At 41.0% G+C, this 21,059-nt stretch overlaps 2 protein-coding genes across 4 annotated transcripts in view; one reads left to right on the plus strand and one right to left on the minus strand.

Moving 5' to 3' along the window:
• Window positions 1–16,172, minus strand: part of rn (rotund) — a 46,665-nt gene extending 30,493 nt beyond the window's left edge. The window contains exons 1-3 of one of the 3 annotated variants that reach the window (XM_036819189.3): window positions 15,602–16,172; window positions 14,188–14,809; window positions 3,658–4,197 (exon numbers count right to left, since the gene is read on the minus strand). In XM_036819189.3, coding sequence (XP_036675084.3) covers window positions 3,658–4,197; window positions 14,188–14,661 — 1,014 coding nt within the window. In that variant the 5' untranslated portion in view covers window positions 14,662–14,809; window positions 15,602–16,172. Of the gene's footprint in view, window positions 1–3,657; window positions 4,198–6,529; window positions 7,057–14,187; window positions 14,820–15,601 lie in introns of those variants that run through there. The other 2 variants (XM_036819188.3, XM_036819190.3) reach the window with 2 other exon arrangements.
• On the plus strand, window positions 8,198–10,646 carry LOC108017093 (uncharacterized). The gene is given in 6 exon segments (XM_065866965.2): window positions 8,198–8,240; window positions 10,153–10,229; window positions 10,232–10,349; window positions 10,352–10,444; window positions 10,447–10,478; window positions 10,481–10,646. Coding segments are annotated over 6 exon segments (402 nt in total). The 3' UTR covers window positions 10,520–10,646.
• Window positions 16,173–21,059: the final 4,887 nt, after the last annotated feature.

A 21,059-nucleotide genomic window follows, 5' to 3' on the forward strand; every position in this document is an offset into this window, starting at 1 on the left:
AAAAACGCAAAAAACCAAAGAGTTTCTAGAGGAAAAAAATCAAAACAAATTTTTTAACCCCTTCGCCGGGCTGCTGGCAGCGACGTCGACGTCGCGTCCGGTGGGTGGGGCAGATTGGGTGGCTTAGCCGCCTCTATGCAGCGTTAAAAAGTGCAAAAAATTAGGCGGAAAACGTTAAAACATTTTTTTCCCCTGCAATTGCACGTCCTGACCATCCGACAGGACTCGCAGGACCCCCAGCCCAGCCCCCGAGCGTGTTTTGCACAATGTAGCAACCTTTGCCGGGGGATTTCGGTCCGGTCTGGGTGGTCCAGCTGCAACCCCTCCTCGCAAGACGCTCCGCTCGTGAACCCCTCACCTTGGCTTAGCCTGCCCCTGCCCTTCCTCCTTGTGCATTTCATTTTTATTTTATTTCCCTGGCTTCACATCTTTTTAGTCATGTTGCCACTGTCTGCTCCTATTGATTTTTTTCGCATTTAGTCGAAAGGAAAAAATAAACTAAGTTCCTGCTTTTTTCGTGTTCAAATGTTTGACCATCCGCACTTCTGTCTCATTTCTGCAATGCCCTTTAAAAAGGCTGAGACATCTTTGCCAATAATTCAGGGATTTGGGAATTATCTTAATGTTTATAAACAAAAAAATTCAAGTTAAAAATAATTGTCTACCTTAAGTTTTAAATGAGGTTTACCTTTTTCGTGTAATCAATGCATTTTTTAATAACCTTGCAAGTCTTTTCGATCTCAAATCTGACAAACAGCGATTTATAAACATACATCTTGAAAAACTTCACAATTTGGCATAGATATGGGGCCATATAAAAGTGATCTGCTTTCCCATATTTATATGGATCATGAATTATATATCAATATTTAATATGAAAGGAGCAAGGGCATTAAAATATTCGGCTATCCTTCAGTAACCTTTACCTCTTGCTTAGTTTTTTTGTCGCCAAAGTGCGGCGTCGAGGTCTGAGGTTAGAATAGGTTGTCTCTGGTTCTTGTTGATTTTGTTGCAACACAAAAATTGTGTCCAACTTTGTTGCAATTACTTTAAAAAATTGAAGTTGCTTGCGGTTTTGGCGGTTCTGCTTTCCGCCCCTTGTTTTTTTCGCTTTCGCTCTAACTCCGTTCCCAACGCGACGTGCCGTGACTGGCCCCATTAGTCAGTTTTAGCCTCGGATACAGAATCGTACTCAATTCCAATCGGAGTTGGAGTTGGAGGTGGCCTGTGGCCGGTTTGTTTCGCTTCGCATTTCAATTTTCACTTTTCCGTTGACGGTTTTTTCCTCTAATTGACGCGTAAGTATTAATTGCAAAGCTTTGTTTTCCAACGTGCCGCGGTCGGTGGTTTTCTTTGTACGGCAGACAGGTTTGGCATATGTTTAAGGGATATATAATTAATTTGCGACTAACTAATCTACTTTAGTTTCGTGCTCTGGCGAAAATTAAGTGCTAAATTAATTAATGAGCTCCTTTGGCAACCTTGCACTGCTTGCCTCGGCTAACTAATTTCGCTAATGCAAGTGACAACAGCAGCAAAAAATACGTGATTGTTGATGCAGCCAGTTGGTAAAGGGCAGATGGATGGCTAGAAGAGGACAAACCATTGTTCAACTTTAAAAATTAATTAACTACGAATATCCTTTAAGAATCATGCGGGTGTAGCAAAGTTTTAAATGGGTTTCGCCAAGACTCGCTAACGAGTCCATTGAATGGAAACTCTGGGTGGGATGCGGTGGTGGCTGGTTGGAAATCCAAGGTGAACCTTTCTGCCTGGACACGTCGTCGTCCTTGGAGACAATCACTCTCCATTCAAAACAATAATTTCGCTGCTCCTTAAAAAAACTGTTGGGAAACTCGCTCAAGCTCAATGGAAAGCAAAGGGAAAAACAAAGAAAGCCGGAGCAAAAAAAGGGGAGGGTGAACAGCAAGACCAACAAAACAATGTTTAACGCGTCGCGCAAAGAAAAACTTGTTTACATCTTGAAAAACGCACAAAAAATGCAAAGAAAAAATTGTACGATTTTTTACACACCGTGGCACGCGAGCAGAGAGCAAAGCGTTTTGCTGGAAATTCGCAGAAGGAGCAGCGGGCAAAAACAAAACAGAAAAAGGTATAAAAAAATCGCAGGAAGGGGAAGCTCAAAAGGATTTTTTTCAGCGTCGCGTCTGCTTGGAGAAATGGAAAGGGCTGAAGGTTTAGGAACAGACGGCGATGGGGTTGAGTTGGCCGAAACAGTTGTTGGCCCGAAGTTTTGCCCAGTGAAAGTGCAGGCGGAAGGGTTTGGCTTTGGGGGCCACGATGGAGTGGGTGGCCCACTCCCGTCCAAAAGAATCGTCGCAGATGAGCTGCTGGAATCGAAAAAGGGGTTGTTGCTGGCAAATCACTGGAAATGGGTTCTACGGCAAAAGACTTGACCTGAAGCTGGGCTCAAGGGTTAAGGTCGTTGTCTTTAGTCAAGTTTTAAGCAGTTTTTCTCAGAATCCTTGCTATTTTGAGGAATTTTCAGATGCAATGTGGGAGCAAGAGAAAGAAGAGGGCCATAAAAAACTTGAAGTGCTGATAAAAATCTGAAAAATATATAGAATTAGACTGCAATCCAATTAAGACTCCCGTTTAATTTTCACAGGCAGCTATCACTCATTTAATTCACTTAGCTGGGCAAGTTTGCTTCCATATTAATTATGGCGCAGCTTCATTGGTCTCTTGGAACCACTATCATCTTGGGTCTGAAGCACCCGGCTGCAGTGTCAAGTAGAAAAGTTTTCCTTTTTCGACTTTACCCCTGCTCCCATCTGCGTCTCATTTGCTCTATCTCTGAAAAGTTTGTCCGCGAACAGAGAAAACTGCAAGACAAACTTCAGCGACAAGTCCGAAGTTAATACACTGAAGCAAATATATTTGATTTATCGCATTTGGGTCTAGCCTCACATAAATATGTACCCATAAAGATGTACTTGTATTAACAGATAAGTAAATTCATATTACTCAAAGGGGCCATTTCTTTTCCGCATGTTTAACTAAACGTAAACTTTAAAATCCAAATTTCCAAATGTTTTCGAAGTTGAAAATTCACGTTTACTCTAACATCCGAACTATATCCTATACCTTGTAAACGTAATGGCGGTTGTATTTGTAACTTAATAAAACACCACCAAATTTTAACATTAAAGGATTTAAGGCATTCCTTTGTTCAAAGTACTGTATCTACATTGTAACTCAACAAACGTTTCAAGGGTAAGAAGTCTTTTATATAGCTATAAAAGATAAATTTCCTACGTTCTTAACAATATTTAAAGTTAAATTGAATTATAAAATATAGAAAAATCTTTACATTATAACTACAGATGTTGATAAGGGAAGGATTTATCCCTTTTTCATGGTACCTTGTAAATATTGTTTTAGTGGGTTATGAATAAAAAATGTACGAAGTGATTGTCAAATGTAATAAGTGCATTTACCCAAATAGTACATTTTACAATACTTTGAGCAATAAAAAGTGGTATTAGGAACTCCCAAAACATAAAACGAAGTCCCTGTCAGGTACAAATATGATGAACCATAATAGTTATTTTCCAGTGTGGCTTAGAATAATAGGTGACACGCCTCTCAAATTTCCCCGCCCATCCCCGGCTAATCAAAATCCGAGGTACTCACGTCAACGTTGCCGTTCCACATGTAGTGCATGCCCACGGCGCCGGGATCGTGGTGCGTCTGGCCGGTCATGTGCTCGGCCATCACGGCACTCATCCAGTGGACCAGGCCCTGGGTGGGATTCTGGCCCTGGACGCCGCCGATCGGCATGTTGGCAGCGGCGGCGGCGGCGGCAGCGGCGGCCACGGCAGCGGCCGTTGGATTCGAGCTGGGGTTCTGGGCCGGATTGGGGTCGGAGTGGGGGTCGGAGGCGGGGTTCTGGCCGGCGCTGTTCTCCTGACTTTTGCACGTGGCTACGGTGACCGCGTCCGGTTCTGATGGTGGTGACTTTATGGAGCTGCCAAAGTTTGGACGCGTCTGTGATGCGGGTTGGGCTTGATTCAAATTAATTGCGGACACCGAAGTCGCTTGGGTGGCGCTCGCCTCGTGGGGCGGAGTGGGTGGTGTTGTGGGGTGGCTGTTGTTGTTGGTGTGGCTGCTATTGCTGACAACCTCGTTGTTGTTGCCGGTGGACCACGAATAGCCGTTGTTGTTGTGCGGCTTCTGCAATGAAAAATGGTTTGTTGCCTGTGTGAAAAGGGGTTTCGTCAAACATTTTAAAATTTTGTTGGTTAATGTATTGAGCATGAAAAAAGAAATGCCTTTTTAATGGCATTCATACCATGTACCAGTCGGTAGAGGCCTATCTTGCTAATATATGCTGAATTGCTACTCATACTAAAATTTTAAGATACACTAGCAAAAAGGTATCCTATCAAAGTTTAGAAATAGACACTAGAAAACCATACCTTTTAAATTTGTTCCGATAAACAAAGCATTATGTTACCCGAGTATAAAGGTCATTGCTAAAAACAAGGAAGAACGCTATAGTCGAGTACCTCGACTATCAGATACCCGTTACTCAGCTAAATAGAGATATGCAAGTAGCAAAGCGAGATTAAAATGCGCCACCTACCGGCGGTATACAGATTTAAGCGTTTTGGGCGTTAGAGTGGGCGTGGAAAATTTTTTTTGGACCAATCGATAGGTATTGACGAGACCAATACATTTCAGTTAAAATTTTTTATTCAGCATAAAAATTGTGGGCATCACAGGTTTTCGCGGTTTGTGGGCGTTAGAGTGGGCGTGGCATATTCGCGTGACAAACTTGCGCTGCGTATAAGGCTACGGAATCTAAATCTGAAATCCCAATTCTCTATCTTTGATAGTTTCCGAGATATCCACGTTCATAATTACGATTTTTTGAAGTTTGTGGGCGGTTTATGGGCGTTAGGGTGGGCGTGGCAAACTTTTTTTGGGTCAATCGATAGGTATTGATAAGAACATTACATTTCAGTTAAAATTTTTAGTCTAGCATCAAAACTGTAGGAGCCACAGTTTTGGGCGGATTGTGGGCGTTAGAGTGGGCGTGGCACTGTACTGAAACAAACTTGCGCTGCGTAAGAAGCTCTGGAATCTGCACGCCAAATCTCAATAGCCTAGCTCCCATAGTTTCCGAGATCTCAGCGTTCATCCGGACAGACAGACGGACAGACGGACAGACGGACAGACGGACAGACGGACGTGGCTAGATCGACTCGGCTAGTGATCCTGATCAAGAATATATATACTTTATGGGGTCGGAAACGCTTCCTTCTGCTTGTTACATACTTTCCGACGAATCTAGTATACCCTTTTACTCTACGAGTAACGGGTATAATTATATAAATGTTTTTAGGTAAGATAGATACCTCATATCTTAAACCTATTTTAGAGCCCTTAATTACTATTTAAATAACCAAAGTATCATGTGGACGTAAGTGGCATTGATAGAAACATTTTATTTCATGTGACAATTAAGTTTTAATTGTGGGGCAAGTAATCTAATTTAAGGGTTGCGTCCTTCGCAGTACCAACTTGAGTTACCCATGCAGGGAGTGTAGACACAGGAAAGCCTTGTTATACCCGTTACTCGTAGAGTAAAAGGGTATACTAGATTCGTCGGAAAGTATGTAACAGGCAGAAGGAAGCGTTTCCGACCCCATAAAGTATATATATTCTTGATCAGCATCACTAGCCGAGTCGATCTAGCCATGTCCGTCTGTCCGTCTGTCCGTCTGTCCGTCTGTCCGTCTGTCCGTCTGTCTGTCCGTCCGGATGAACGCTGAGATCTCGGAAACTATGAGAGCTAGGCTATTGAGATTTGGCGTGCAGATTCCTGAGCTTCTTACGCAGCGCAAGTTTGTTTCAGCACAGTGCCACGCCCACTCTAACGCCCACAAACCGCCCAAAACTGTGGCTCCTACAGTTTTGATACTAGAATAAAAATTTTAGCTGAAATGTATTGTTCTCATCAATACCTATCGATTGATCCAAAAAAAAGTTTGCCACGCCCACTTTAACGCCCACAAACCGCGAAAACCTGTGACGCCCACAATTTTCATGCTAGATAAAAAATTTTAACTGAAATGTATTGGTCTCGTCAATACCTATCGATTGATCCAAAAAGAAATTTGCCACGCCCACTCTAACTCCCACAAACCGCGAAAACCTGTGACGCCCAAAATTGTTATGCTAGATAAAAAATTTTAACTGAAATGTATTGGTCTCGACAATACCTAGCGATTGGTCCAAAAAAAAAATTTGCCACGCCCACTCTAACGCCCATAACGCTTAAATCTGTATACCGCCGGTAGGTGGCGCATTTTAATCTCGCTTTGCTGCTTGCATATCTCCATTTAGCTGAGTAACGGGTATCTGATAGTCGAGGTACTCGACTATAGCGTTCTTCCTTGTTTTATTTGTACTTATCTGCATCCCAAAATAATCAAAATTAAACCCCTTGAAATCCCATTTATGACCCCTCATTTACTTCTGCCCGAACTCCCATACTAACACTGTCGCTTGGGTTCTTTCCGATGATGGGTTTCTGCTCCTCATGTCCGCCGTTTTCCTGGGTCTCCTGATCCGGCTCTTCGAGCTCCGTCTTCACCGGACCGTTCCCGTTCTCCGGAACACAGGCGGTTGCTGCAGCTGCCGTGGAAAACAACAAATTGCCGGGTGGATGCGAGCGACCTGAGGACGGTGATAGGCTGGGGGCGGGGCTGGGCGAGGGCGTTCCGCCGTAGAACTTGTGCTGCTGTTGTTGCTGCAGAACGGCGCTGGCGAACAGGCTCTTGTAGAATTCCGCGGGCATCAGGAAGGGCGAGGGGGCGGGGGCGGTGGCGCCGGGGGTGGGCGGCCCAAGGGCGCCCATGTAACCACCCCGCTTCAGCTGATCCTTCAGCAAGTCCATGTCCGGATGGCTGTATTTGCCAATGAGTTCGTGCATGACAACCAAGCCCAGTGGAGCCCAAATGTAGGCAACGCTTTTTATTCCCGCTCGACAATTTCACTTTCGAAAGGGGGGGAGGGGAATCCCCCGCTTACAGCAATTTATCTAACTGAAGCACAGTTTGTTTGATTTTCCACACACACACAGCCCACATTGAAAAAACATACCGAAAAGCGAACAAAAAGTTTGCAACCAAATTTGATGTCTTTTTATTTGGGCTTAACTTTTATTTTATTTTAGATGGCGGGGGCGGAGTGCACTTCAAAACTTTTTCCGCCCATTTTATTTTTTTCGGCTGCACACCAAATTGAAACAAATAGAAATGATTTGCCAGCAGGAACTTGCCAGCAACGACCTTGAAAAACTTTTCCTGGCTGGCAGTTTGCTATTTTTTATGAGTTTTATGGTTATCCTCGTGATGGACATGTGTAGGAATCCTTTTTACTTGCATATGTTGACCAATTTTGGTTGGCTTTTTGTTTTGTTTATTGTTTAGTAAACACTTTGTCGGGGCTCGTCGCTCGTTGTCTCTGCGTTTTGATTTATTTGCTCAGCTGGTTGGGTCTTGTTTACTTTTCATCTATGATTGTTTCATTTTGTGGCCGGGACTTAGGTTTTTATTTTGGTTGGTTGCGATTTCCACTCGGTGGGTGAGTGTGTGTTAAGTTAGCCGTCAAATGGTGTGTGTTTATTTGGTTTTGCCGTCGAGTTTGTTATGTATTCAATTGTATTGGTTATTATTATTTAAAAGATTATTTGGTTTGATAAATATTTTAGTTATTTATTTAAAATACTAAGTGATTATTTTATTTGTTAAAAGTGAAATATGAATATATTTTACTTGTATATTAAATGTAGTTTGCACTGGGTGTTAGGAACTTTGCGTTGCAATTTTGTTTTGCTTTGATTTGGAGTTTACATGGTTTTATTTTTGCACTTTTGTGGAGGAACTTTGATTTTGAAATTCATTGCTTGGCTCTAAGTTTTCATGGTAAGTCTCCACTATCTTTTGCACGTTTAATAGGGAGTTTACTTCATCTTTTCTTGGTTGTGGTACTGCTTTGATATTGTGTATACGCCACGTTGAACGCTGCTGATATCACGTATACGCCACTTAAAGTCGCAGCTAACCATTTTCCGCATTTTCCCTTACTTGAAGGCTGATAAGAAGGTATTTGGGTGTGAGTGCTAGCTAGTTGGACTCTTGGGTGCGTTTGTGTGGGTCTGGGGATGTCCGCCTGTCCGGCTGTCCGCTTGTCCGGCAGTCTTGTCCGTGAGTCCGTCTGCGTCTCCGTCCGTCAGCGAGCGTGGGATAACCTGCAACAACTGAGGAGCCCAACTGGAAGCCAAAGTGCAGCAGCTCAAGGCAAAAGAAAATGGCGAGCGCGCGCGAATGTTTCATACACACAACCCACACAAACACTCACTCACACTCACACACACACACAGACAAACATAAAGGAATGCCGCGGTGTATGTGTGCGTTAACTGAGACTCTTGTGTGTTGTGAATGTTTTGTTGCTCCTCGCAACCTTCCTCCGGCTGCAGTTTTTGTTATTCCTGCCCTTTTTTATTTTATAATTCCCCCCTGCTCCTTTTTTATATGCACACTGCCCGTTATAAAGACATACATTTGCAGTTTCAGCGCGCACTGCAGCATTTTCTTGTAAGAAAAGCGAAAAACGGGGGAAAAACAGAAAATAAAGCTGAATTTGCGCGACTTGCGGAGGGGCGGAGTGGCGGGGCGGTGCGGCAGATTGATTTTCTTTTATACGGTTTGCTCATGTTTGTGATTTTTATTATTTTGATTTTTCCTCGCCGTCTCCAAGCGACGTTTGTGTGAGTGCTGCACATTCTCTAAGAGGTCCTGTGTGCCTGTTTTTCTTCAAAAAGCTGTGCTTGCCGTAGGCGTAGACAAGAAAAACAGCGTTTGGCATTTTCCTTCTCGTTTGACGGTTCTTGGGAGCAAGCCAGTGCCAAATCAGACTTCAAAAATAGTGAGCATCGCTGGGAAAGTCACAAAAGCTGAATCAATTGGATGCCAACATCCAATCAAGATCTATGAGTCTAACTGATGTTGCAGAATTGCCTAATAATTAGTCCTAAGAACTGCTTGACTTAAAAAAAAATATTTCAACCTTTTTTCTATATACGCCAAAAATGCGTTGTGTAAGGAAGGTGTCTAGTTAAGTAACAACAAATATATACTTTGAACATAAAGAATATCAGCCAAAAGTAAATACATATTGTTTAGGGCCTATAAGCTATAGCTAGAAAAAATTTGTTGGGGGTTATTTGTAATTGCCTTAAAACAGGAACAAAAACAAATAAGTAAATAAATATAAATGAACTCTCTCTTATAAGATACTGCGATAAAATGCCAGATTAAATAATAACAGTCGTAATTCTAGATTGCGACAAAAATAAATTAAATATGTGTTACGTTTAAGGGATATTTTTCGAGATTTGAGATTGAGGTTGGAACCTATTCTTGGTATCCAGAAAGCTAAACATTTAATAACATTTGTCCAGACCGAAAGACCATTCTCATGTATATCCTTCCTGTAAGCTTTTGTGACTTTCTTATCACTTTAACCTTTAATGCTATCGATGATATGAATATAATTTACAGTTAATAAATACGTTGTCGAAGCCTCGTAGCTAGAACTGCACCTCCTATGTTAGTATTAGTTTGGTAGACCCTACTATCCTCTTAAATAAATAAATAATCTACAGTTGTTAAAGAATTATCAATGTATTAATAAATAAAGTTAAAAGGGAGTTTTATTATATATTATTTTACTATATTCCAGTGGTCGGCAAGGAATACAATGACATTTAGTCCTTTATTAGTGTGAGTAATTTGCACAGGGTAGCTTATCAATGTGTGTGTGACGACTGCTGTTCTATGCTGTACGGGTGCCGGCAGAGGCTAAGCAGAGCTATTCCCTCTGGAACGGTGCAGACCGCCAAAAGGGTTACGAATATTGGTTTTTGAGAAGTATTATAAGAACCAAGCCCCTATTGGAATATAAGGAAGCGTCTTTGACTAAAACTATTTTTAAACAGCCTTGGTAGAAAAGCTGTGTAGCCCTCTCCGAATGTTTGTTATAAAGTCTGTCCTTTAAAGCACATGGATCTCGGAAGTCTTCTGTGATGTACCGAATCCAACCCCAGTTGTTCAGCCCTGGTTACGTTGAGGCGCCATCTAGCGTGCGGCGGCCGCAACTGTCGACCGCGACAGGACACGGATGCGGATGCGGCACGGATGCGGATGCGGATGCGGATGTGGACACGGACGCGAGCGCGGCACCGCGACCAATAGATTTGGCCAAGCCCAAGCGAACTGAAGACAACGAGAGTTGCAGCCCGCCAAAGGCAACAAACCCGGACCACATGCAACAATCGCAGTTACTGCGACGCCAACAGCGACGTCGGCTGCGACTGCGACTGCGGCAGAAGCAGGGGCAGCGACTGGCGAAAAAGGAAAACAGGCAGAGCGGAAGCGAGCTCCGCTCCGGCGACTTATGGCCATGTTTGTTGTACGGGTAAGTAGCAGCAGGAGCTGTGGAAAAGCAGCAGCGAAATGGCGCGCGCGAAAAGGAAACTCAAGAAGTAGAGCTCGGGAAAGCAGCAGTAACAAACACGCACACACAGACACACCAACACACACACTCGGACATAAAAAAGCCAAGTAAAATTGTATTTTTTCTTGCACATGAAGCAAAAAACGCCAGCAAACTGAAAGAAATACATTGCAGGCGTCGAGCAAAAAACGAAATAATAACAAAAAGTTGTAAAAGAAAAGCGAAACCGTGTGATGTCCTGGCACAAACACACTGGCACACTCGCACACACACACACACACACACACAGGCAGGAGCAGAGGAAAATGCCGCGACGACACATCGAAGAAAGGATAAAAACATTCAGCGCTGCCCGCATCGCAGTCGCCGTCGCTGCCTCTGCCGGCGTCGCTGCTCCGGGCTAGCTGCAGATGTATATCCTTCTGCCGCCGCCACTGCTCAACTCAACGCCCTCCTGGCCCCGTTAACATTTCACGAGCGCCAATTTCTTTTCCTTCATTTTGTTTATATTATTTCCCTTCTTCTTACTATTTTTTCCGCAGCCAGTGAAGCCCGTTGTTTTGTTTGTTGCCGCTTGCTGTGCAATTTCTCTGAATGTTTTTCTATTATCCGCTGCAATTTTTTCCCCTTTAAATGGGGCAGTGTCTGTGCGGCAGGGAGAATCGTTCAAGAATATTCCCAAGTCGCAACAAGATCGAGGTAATTTCAGGTTCTGAACGGAAATTGAGAAATTTTCAAGGAACGAATTCTATAAAGTTACAAATCAAATTACCATTTAGCAATATTCCAGTCTTTAAACAATGATCTTTAAATAGTCATATATGTACCTATTACATTTCCTGAAACTATGGATTATTTAAAATTATATCTATACTTTGCAATATTCATAAGCCCTAGTTCAATTACATATGATGCTGAATATGAGTATTGAAATTTTAATGAGGAATTTATTGATCCCTAGAATAAGTCTAAGAACTGAAAGTGGTGTTTCGATAAACGAGTTCAATTAAAGATGGTTCTAAGTATCAGTTATTATTTTTATTAATATTATTATTTCGATGAACAAAATCAAAGTGAGTTGATTTTCAACTTGTTTTTTCGATTACATTTAAATTGCAACACCAAAATCTCACTCCCCATGAACCCTGGAATTGGAATTCTAAATCCTCTTAATTTAGATCATTAATCATTATCGGCGATCATTGGGTATATTTTTCTTGATCAGACCCTATGCAATATATCTTCCTGGTAGATTTCAAAACCATATTAATATTACTTTCTTGCAACGCTCTTCTAAGCCGATTTGCTTAAAAGAAAAACGAGGGACCAGCATCCAGACCCTTTGCCAACAGAAACGAGGATAACGATTTCAGAGTGCAGTAGTTGCATTTGCAGCGCAGCCGGCGTCGCAGTCAACGTCTCGCGAGCAGCGAGTCGGCGGATGGGGTCCCCAAACTAAATCCTGTCCAGGAGCATATGTTTTTATGTGCATGTGCTGGCTGCCTTCTTGTTTTCCTTTTATGTTCAAGGATTTTCAGCTGCCCTTTGCTGGCAGTCCACACACACTTACGTAGTTGTAGTACCAACACACATGTGTGGGGCTGTGTGGGTGAAATGTCCTGATAAGCGTAAGAAACGTGCGTCCATTTTGCATCGCCAAGAAGGAAAGCAAATGGTATTGGCCTTTAAGATGCATTAAAAGCTCAGAAGAGAGTACGAAAAAATGGTTTCTAGCGGTATAATTGAAATTTATGCGATATAAGATGCGCAAGTGGGGTAGTTACAATATATTATGGCATATTCATTCAAGTTAGACCATTTTAATAACAGGATCATATTGATTCAAACTAGTTTTTATATGTGGTATATATGTACATTTTCAAATATCGGGTTTATCAGATATGTTAATGAAAATACAATATATAAATTTAAATATTAAAACATTCAAAACACAATTAAAGCAACTTAAAACTGACTCATCATTTCACTTTAGTTCCCTTCAAAGCGAATAAACTCCACAGGTTGAAAGCTACTTATAATATTCCAAGCCCTCATGTCCTTTCATGCAAAGGACACCTGTTGATTTGCTTTAATTTTCCTCCAGCCACTCGAAGCCAATTGACTTCGCCATTAGTTAGCGAAAAGCTCTGAAAGCCAGGCAATTATGGCATATCCTGTGCACGAACCAATCTCGGAAAAAGTATCCTTTAAGCCTTTAGAAAAAGCCAAGCAGGAGCTTGAGCATTTCCCCAAATAAAAACACTCGAAAGCACGAGCTCTCTTTTTTGGGGCACACTCTTACTTCCCCCAAAGAGAAAACGAAGAGCTCTTTCACGCGCTCTTTGAGTTGGGGGCGTGTTTGTTTTCGTGTTTTTTACTCGCCTGCCACTTGTGTATTTCGGTTTTTTGCCCTGCTCGGCTTTTAAGTGTTATTGGATGATTTTATGGAAATTGATTTGGAGCACGCCCACTTTTCGGTGGTGGGAGAGGAGGGAAATCAAGTGCAGCAGCTGCTCCAATGGGGATGCCAACCAACAATTTGACATAATAACATTATCCATACACTGCTCTAAAATTAGGCAACCAACAGAGCAGCGCAGCGGTCATAAATTTTATGCTTATCAACCACCATAGAAAATGTAGAGCCTGATTACGTAAAGGTTTGGTTTTGGTTAAGCATTATGTTAACTGTATTAATAATAGAACAGCGTAGTATCTCTTTAAAAATAAAAGTACACACAAAAAAGTATTCCCTCTTAATTTTGCAAACTTAGAGTCAATGGCAATTTTATTTCTTTAGATTAGTAGATTTACTTTTTCTGGGACACAAAAATTCTAAACTACAGGGCCAGTATTTTTCAAAGTGTAGTTTTTAACTATTTATACTTCTTTTATAATACTTATATATTTTATTAATTTCGAAGAACATTAAAAATAATTTTATTTTAAGCAGCGAATTTAATATATATATTAAATTTAAGCTCCAAAATACAACAAATTTCTCGCAAAATAAATTCTCAAGTAAACTTATTTTGTATCCGATTTTGGTAGTGACAAGCAGAATAGTAAATATGTTTCGCTATCCTTGCTATGTGTTGCTTCCGCGATTGAGACGATTTTTTATTGATACAGTTGTTTCCTTATCACAAAATTATTGTTACCAGACCTTGGTGACCCTTCAACATCCTTAAAATAATTTGAAATAAGCACTCAAACAAATTAACGAAAAATTTTAGTATTTCATATTTTAGTCCCGTTTTCTGTCCTTCTAGTAAATCAAAATTTAGTTCGAGCCATCAGAGTGCATTAACATTCGAAGTTTAAGATCAGGACGAAAAAACTGACCTTAAATCCATAAAGAGTATCTTTGTAAACGCTTAGACTTATAGCAGGTCAGGATTTCTATTGATTTGATGAGAACCTGAGCGGATTAATGGTGTTCGTTGGTCCCCACTCGGATAAAATCTCTCAAAAAATATTGAGTTAAAAAATCCACACAAAAACAAAACACCATAACAAAATCCTAAAAACTACCTCGGTGAAGAGAACTTTTTTACTTCTGTAGATCAAAAATTATAGTGTAATTGTGTATTTTTTTGGCGAGGAATTTCGAATTTCTCTCAGTGTGCTTACCCGAAACGTATGCTCCACGGGACAATCAAGTCCCAGTGCGTAATCCTCGACGACGGTTCCCAGCGAGGAGGGCTCGCCAAAGACCTGCTCGATCTTGATGGGCGGACTGGGCAGCAGGGGCGTGGAGCTGGATCCTCCGACGGAGACGGAGGCGGCGGCAGCAGCGGCGGCAGAGGCAGCGGCGGCGGCAAAGGAGCCCTCGACTATTACTGGCGACCCCTGGCCGCCGGTCTGGCAGACGGGAACCGAGACTGGAACTGAAACTGGACCGTTGCAGGGCGTTGGCGGGGCCGGGCAGGGAGTGGGCGTGGCCGGGCCCTGGAGATGGCTACCATCGTGGTAGGGGGTCACAACGAACGAGGGGTACGAGCGGAACTGGTGGTAGTCACTGTGGCCGTGCGAGCTGTTGTGCGGATTCGAGTGAGGATGGTGCGCCAACTGAGGTCCCTTGTACCAGGTACCATGCATAATCATTTAAGCACCTTCGATTGGCGGTTCTTGAAAGCGTTTTTCTAATTAAATTCCTCTTAGGGGGCACTCGTTATATATATTTCACTCTGCATTCAATTTGTGCTTCAACAGTTTTATATGATTGTTCTTTTCACTCTTTGGCTGAAATTAGCTAGAGGCAACTGGTGAATAAACTTAATTGGTTAACTAGCAATCAATTAGTCCTTAAAACTTGAAAACGTACTAAATCCATAAAATATATTGAGCACAAGTAGTTTATATATTACAAATCTCAAGCAACTTTTTCAAACTTCCTAATTAGTCAAGGAAATTATTTGGCAGTTTGCAATATACAATGACAAACTTGATATGAGAAATGACTCGTTTTTGACTGACTTAAATTCATAAATATTTCTGAAGATAAAGCAGGCTGAAAATGATCTTTTGTAGTTTTAATACCCGTCGGAAAGCTGAAATTTAGTTTACTTTGTTACAAAATGTTTATTTATGGGTTACGTAAAAAGTAAGAACTTCAGAAAGAATTTTAAGGTCTATTTATACGTGCAATTCTACCTCATATAGATCAAAGATTGAAAACAATTTTTGTTTCTAAAAGTCACCCTTTTTAAAAGATGTAATTGAATTTTTGTAGATAAAGAGTTTCAAGAATGATAATAATAAATAGAGCCATCGACTTTTTAAATAAGTATCAAACAATACCCCTGTCTTTAAATATATAAAGCAGTTATCGCTGTTTTATAACATTTCTTTGTATCCCTTTAAAATGTTGATAACAGGTTGTAAATAGCCCGATCTTCTTCGAGATAGAATCATCTAATGCCTTTCCAGGTTGAACACATAATAAAAGCAAAACATATGGGAAAACACATTACAACAATAGGGACTCTTCTAATACCCAAGTTATTGAACTGATTGCTTTAAGGGTTAACCATTTGACATTTACTCTTCAGATTGGCTCGTTGATATTCCGGTAATTTTCACGGGTAATACTTGGGTATTCCTCAATATTCATTCACTTGCATTCACTTAGACCGCGCTCAGCTGATCGTGATCACAATAACTATGCAGAATCGCACAAAAACACGTTTATTACGGCTTGAATGTATCGGCACTTGACCAATTTTCGACCCTTTCCGAGGGCTTGGCCGCTTTTTTATTTTTTATTAGCCAGCTAAGACGGCGAGGAGACGACGTGTGGTGATAACAATTTGCGACTTCACTCGGCTCGGTTTTTAATTGCGATACCGCGAGCTGGGGGAGCAGCTGCACTGGCGGAATGGCGAAAATGCATTGCACTTTGCGACAGAATTCCTCGCGGATTGGGACGCGCGGGCAAAAAAGACTGCGGAGTGCACTTGGCTGGAACGCGCGCGAAAGTGGCCAACTGGTGGACAGTGGCCGAGTGGCCGGCCGTTTGGGCCAGGTTTAATTTGGCTAAGCGCTTGGCTTTGGCTTGGCTCAGCAGAAGCGGCGGCGAGCAGCGGCAAAAAGTAGCTGCCAGCTCGCAAGAATTCCGAACTCGAATGCTGAGTGCGGCCACGAAAAAAACATTCAAATGCCTCGCACTCGCCGCCAAATCGCAGCGCAGCCTGCCCTCTCTCTCGCTCCCGCTGGTGCGCTCTCCCTCGCACCCGTGGCGAGCAGGGCTTTGGGGCAGGCGGCGACGCCTGCGCAACAGCTTTTTACTCCTTTTGCTCCACGGCAGCCGCAAAAAACTAGTTCGCTCTCTCTCTCTCTGACTCGCTCTCTCTCCCTCTCTTTGGGGTGCTGCGACGTGGATGCGATGGAAAAAATTGTTTGTGGTTTTTCCTGCCGCTCGCTTTTTGCCGCCGCGTCTCTTGAGCAACTCTGATTTGATTTCGGGCTTTTTGCCTGAGTGGCTTTTCTTTTCTCTTGACTTTGAGCATGAATGAGCATATTGCATGTTGCACGTTGCACGTTGCCAACGGTTAATGCTGCGCCCTGTTTTTATGGCTCAATCTTTATGGTAACGCACGGGGGCGTTGTAATGACCAGAAACGAAAGTTCAAGACCGTCAATGGAGGCGAGATTATGAATCAATATTGGTAGTAATAAAAAATCACATTAATATCCTGATCTTAGACATTAGGGTTTACTCCAGCTGAAGAAAGTCCCAGCTATTTCTTTATGATTATTAGCAATCCTTTTTTAGAAACTGTTCAATTTTTTACCATATTTCATTAATATAAGAAAAAAAAATATTATTTTTATTATTATTAGTCAAATTATAGATTAGTTTTAGAGTAGTTAATAAAGAGTAGAAGTAGAGTAGAGAAAAATAATAAATATATTTTAACAAATTCGACACTAAATATTAAAAAAATAGAGTTACATTTCTTAAATGGAAAATGTAATAATTAAACCATTTTATTTAAGATAAATAGATCTGTAAATGCGTTTCTCTGTGGAGTTTTCCCATTGCGATACTCTGCCGTTTGCCGAATTTCCTGCCAAAAAGAAGATAAGAATACATATTTAATGCATTCGTTCCGATCCCAAATGCATAATTTTCCGCAAAAGACACACGCGAAAGACAAAAAATCGCATCCGCCGACCATTAGCCCATTGACCAACTTCGATGGCGAACCACGCGTAGTAATGAGTTTTTAATACATGTAATATTCAAATTAAAAATCCGCAAAAACTGCCAAAGTCAGTGGCAAAAACGAAACACGCTTTTTGCGGCCAATAATCGCACATATTCATTTCAAGCGCGGTGGCGAGGCGGCTCTGAAAAAATTTCACTCATACGCAATGTAAACCAAGCTCAAGAGCATGTTGGGAAAAAGCCGAGATGCGCTCTTAAAAAAACAATAAATGCGGGCTAAAAAAAGAGAGCGAGCGAGACAGAGAGGGTGAGAGTGTGCGAGCAGGTCGGCATGCGGGCGAAGGCGGTGGAATTTTTATTGGAGCACTTGGTTTATTTCTTTTTTCCCTGCTCGCCCCTGGATTGGCATCTTTTTTTGCCAGCCGTTCCCTACATATATTTTTTTAAATTTTTACTTCTTTTTCGAACCTCTGACAAGGCATTTTTTATGGGCACGACATGTGTCGCCGGCGGGTGGGAAAAAGGCAGCAGATTTTGGCTGTGACAACTGCAACTGCAGTTCCTCGGGGAAAAAGGTCGAAATAAATGAAATTAAAATGCAAGTGCTGCCTGGGAAGGCCGTTTATTTAGTTAATCAATGCAATTGGCCCGTCCACCTGGGGACCCAGAACTTAATGCACCACCGCGGTAGCATGCCAGGCATGTCTGTTCCCATTGGCAACAATGTAGCCCGCTTTTCCATACTCGAATCACTGGGAAATTGCTTCATTTAGCGATCGTGCTTTTTCAGCCGGCGGTGAATTTAATGTCCGGCAGTTTCCCTTTCGGTTTATCAGCTAATTTGATTATTTCACCTAATTGCCCGCCCGCCGCAATCACATATTTTTTATGGCCCCCATTTGTTCTGGCTGCCATTTTATGCGCCTTTCGTGTTGATTTTCATTTGGATGAGTGCAGCTCAAATTTTGTTATCGGCTTCGACTGTCGCCGCCCTTGTTTGCACTGTCATCAATGCCATTTTGTATTTGCATGCCACCAGCCATTTTGAGTGATGACGCGGAGATAACCGAAAGCGGCGGACTGCGTGAATTATTCATCAAATGAGCAGAATGGTGCTTCAAACCCTGGCAGAGGGTACTATCATTTTGGTTAGAAGTTTGTAACGCTGTGAATGAGACGTCTTTGATCCCATATCCTTGATCATGCCACAAGACAAGACCAAATGCGCAGATCCACTAGGGTTAAAAAGTACTTGTAATATGTATTTTTTCCAAATTTTTAACAGCCAAATTCTGGATCCACCGCTGCCGTTGTAATTTCAAAAATCGGCAGGGATATTAAAACATCGACTGGCCGAAAGTACCATGTATAATAATTACCCCAAAAAGAGAGCTATGGCTTAGGGCTGTGAGTAGGTACTTTTATTTATTACGTGCCATTTTTTTGGGAATAGTATAACTTAAAGCACAATAAAATGTAAAAGTTATTAATTGTTCTTAAAATATATTGGACTATTAGGCAGAGATGTTTTAAATTTAAAAGTTATTAATTGTTCTTAAAATATATTGGACTATTAGGCAGAGATGTTTTAAATATGTAAAATCCGTTAGTATATATATGTACATTGTACACATATAAATCATTTTTATAAAGATAACCTAAAATAAAGCCTTTTATATTAAATTTCCTAAATTATAAGGTATGATGAATACAATTAAATGTAATTAAAATAATTTAAAAGAACCCCTTAATAGCTTAAGTTTTCATAGTTCGAGTGATATATGGATTATATTTGTTTTATTTATTAAAGCATTGTTTTTTGTTTCAGCAAAGGCTAAATGTATATTCTCTTTAAAAAGCGCGCAGCCGTTATACATTTTATTAAAATACGTTTTTTTATAACATAACTAATGCTTTCTTCACTAAAGAGTAATTTAGTTGTACGTTGGAGCACTTTTGTTTTTTAAATGCACTGTCTTAAATCTTAAAAATTAATCCAATTCTGTTGTATTTTTTAAAATACTAACATGATAATTTAAATTTGAATGTGTATACCCTTGAAAAGGGAATCAAGTTTTCGGTTAGAATTGTCCAATGCAGTGAAGGAACCCCTATAAAGTACATATCATTAAATTAGTCGATTAGTCTGTCCGCCCTTCCGTTTATATGCAAGCTAGGCTCTCGGGTTTAAAGCTTTTGGTCGTATAAAATTCGGAACAAGGCTGATCGGACAACTAAGTTTTACTTTACAGTAGCTTCGTCGTTATTGATCATAATTGATCATTTCTACTCTAGGATAATTCTTTTTTATACTCTTGCCGAGGGTATAATGATTTCAGTCAGAAGGTTGCAACGCAGTGAAGGAGACGTTTCCATAAAGTATATATATTCTTGATCAGCATCACTAGACGAGTCGATCTAGCCATGTCCGTCTGTCCGTCCGATTTTACACAAACTAGTCTTTCAGTTTTAAAGCTTTTGGGCTGAAACCTTCTCAAATGTCTTCTTTCTTTTGCAGGTAGTATATAGTTCCGAATTTCGAATTTAGTTTTATCACAATCGGACGACTATATCATATACCTGCCATAGGAACGATCGGAAAATTGGTGGGGAAATAATATGAAACAAATTATAGCTTCAGTGTTTTTTGACATATTATTTTATACTCTTGGGAATATCATTTTTTGTATTTTTAAGTATTTCGAATTAAATTTAATAATTATAGCTGCAAGGGGATACAAATTTCGGCTTGCCGAAGTTAACTTCCTTTCTTGTTTTAACGACTTCCAAAGTTGTAATAAAATTGTTTTTTTAATTGAACGACTACATCATTCAGCTGCAATAAATGAGAAAGAACGCTAAGGTCGGCGGCGTCGTCTTTCATATACCCGTTACTCTGATTTAAATTTCAAGTAACATACAATTTCAGGGTACTTTTATGGCGCGGAATACATCACCGATACCAGCGCCACGAACCTAGCGGAGTTAGCGGAACTTAGTTAGGCATAACATGTAAAATAACAATCCGACTGGTATGATTCTCAGGTATGGATCAATAAAGTCAATTCCAATTTACACTGAAAAAAAATCTTCAAAAATGTGAGCGCCAGACAGACTTTAGTGTTATGGGCGATTGTGGGAGCTAGAGTGGGCGCGGCACGACGAATCTAATATATCCTTTTACTCTACAGTAACGGGTATAATATTCTTATCATCATATTCTTCTTTTCTGTGGGGTATAGCGTTATTTTAATAATTCAGAAAATAAATTTTTTTTCGGAAACTTGTTTGACTGTATAATAAAGGTGTCAATTCCTCGGATATAAAGATTCTGTAATACACCTATGATTTTAGATGCGTGATACGGTTTAAGCTTCGGTTTGCTGAAGTTATAATCCTTTCTTGATTACTTTAATATTTATGATTTCTTCCTCAATTATCAATTATTTAACAGCTTTAAATCTAAGAGTGAAACCAAAACGAATGAACTATTATCTTATAATGCAGAACCAAAGTGGTTTTTGATCTCGCAAATATATTTCTTCGTTGTACATTGGGAATAACCTAATTAAAGACCTAAATTTATTTACAAACCCTTTACAGAAGGCTTGTTATTTTTGGGTAATTTTTTGTTGGGGAACACAGTTGCACGAATTGCAGCACCAAGACCGCAATGCAAAGTCCGCATCCAGTTGCATGATGGCGCACATTTATCGCCGCAAACCGCAGCGGGACAGATAACTGATGTGGCTGCAGATGCTGCAGTTCGGCGCCACCGACTCCAGAAGCCTCGGAGCGAAATGTCAAAATGCCAGCCAGCAAGCTGAAGAGT

Source organism: Drosophila suzukii, chromosome 3, assembly GCF_043229965.1.
Source record: "Drosophila suzukii chromosome 3, CBGP_Dsuzu_IsoJpt1.0, whole genome shotgun sequence".
NCBI lineage: Eukaryota > Metazoa > Arthropoda > Insecta > Diptera > Drosophilidae > Drosophila > Drosophila suzukii.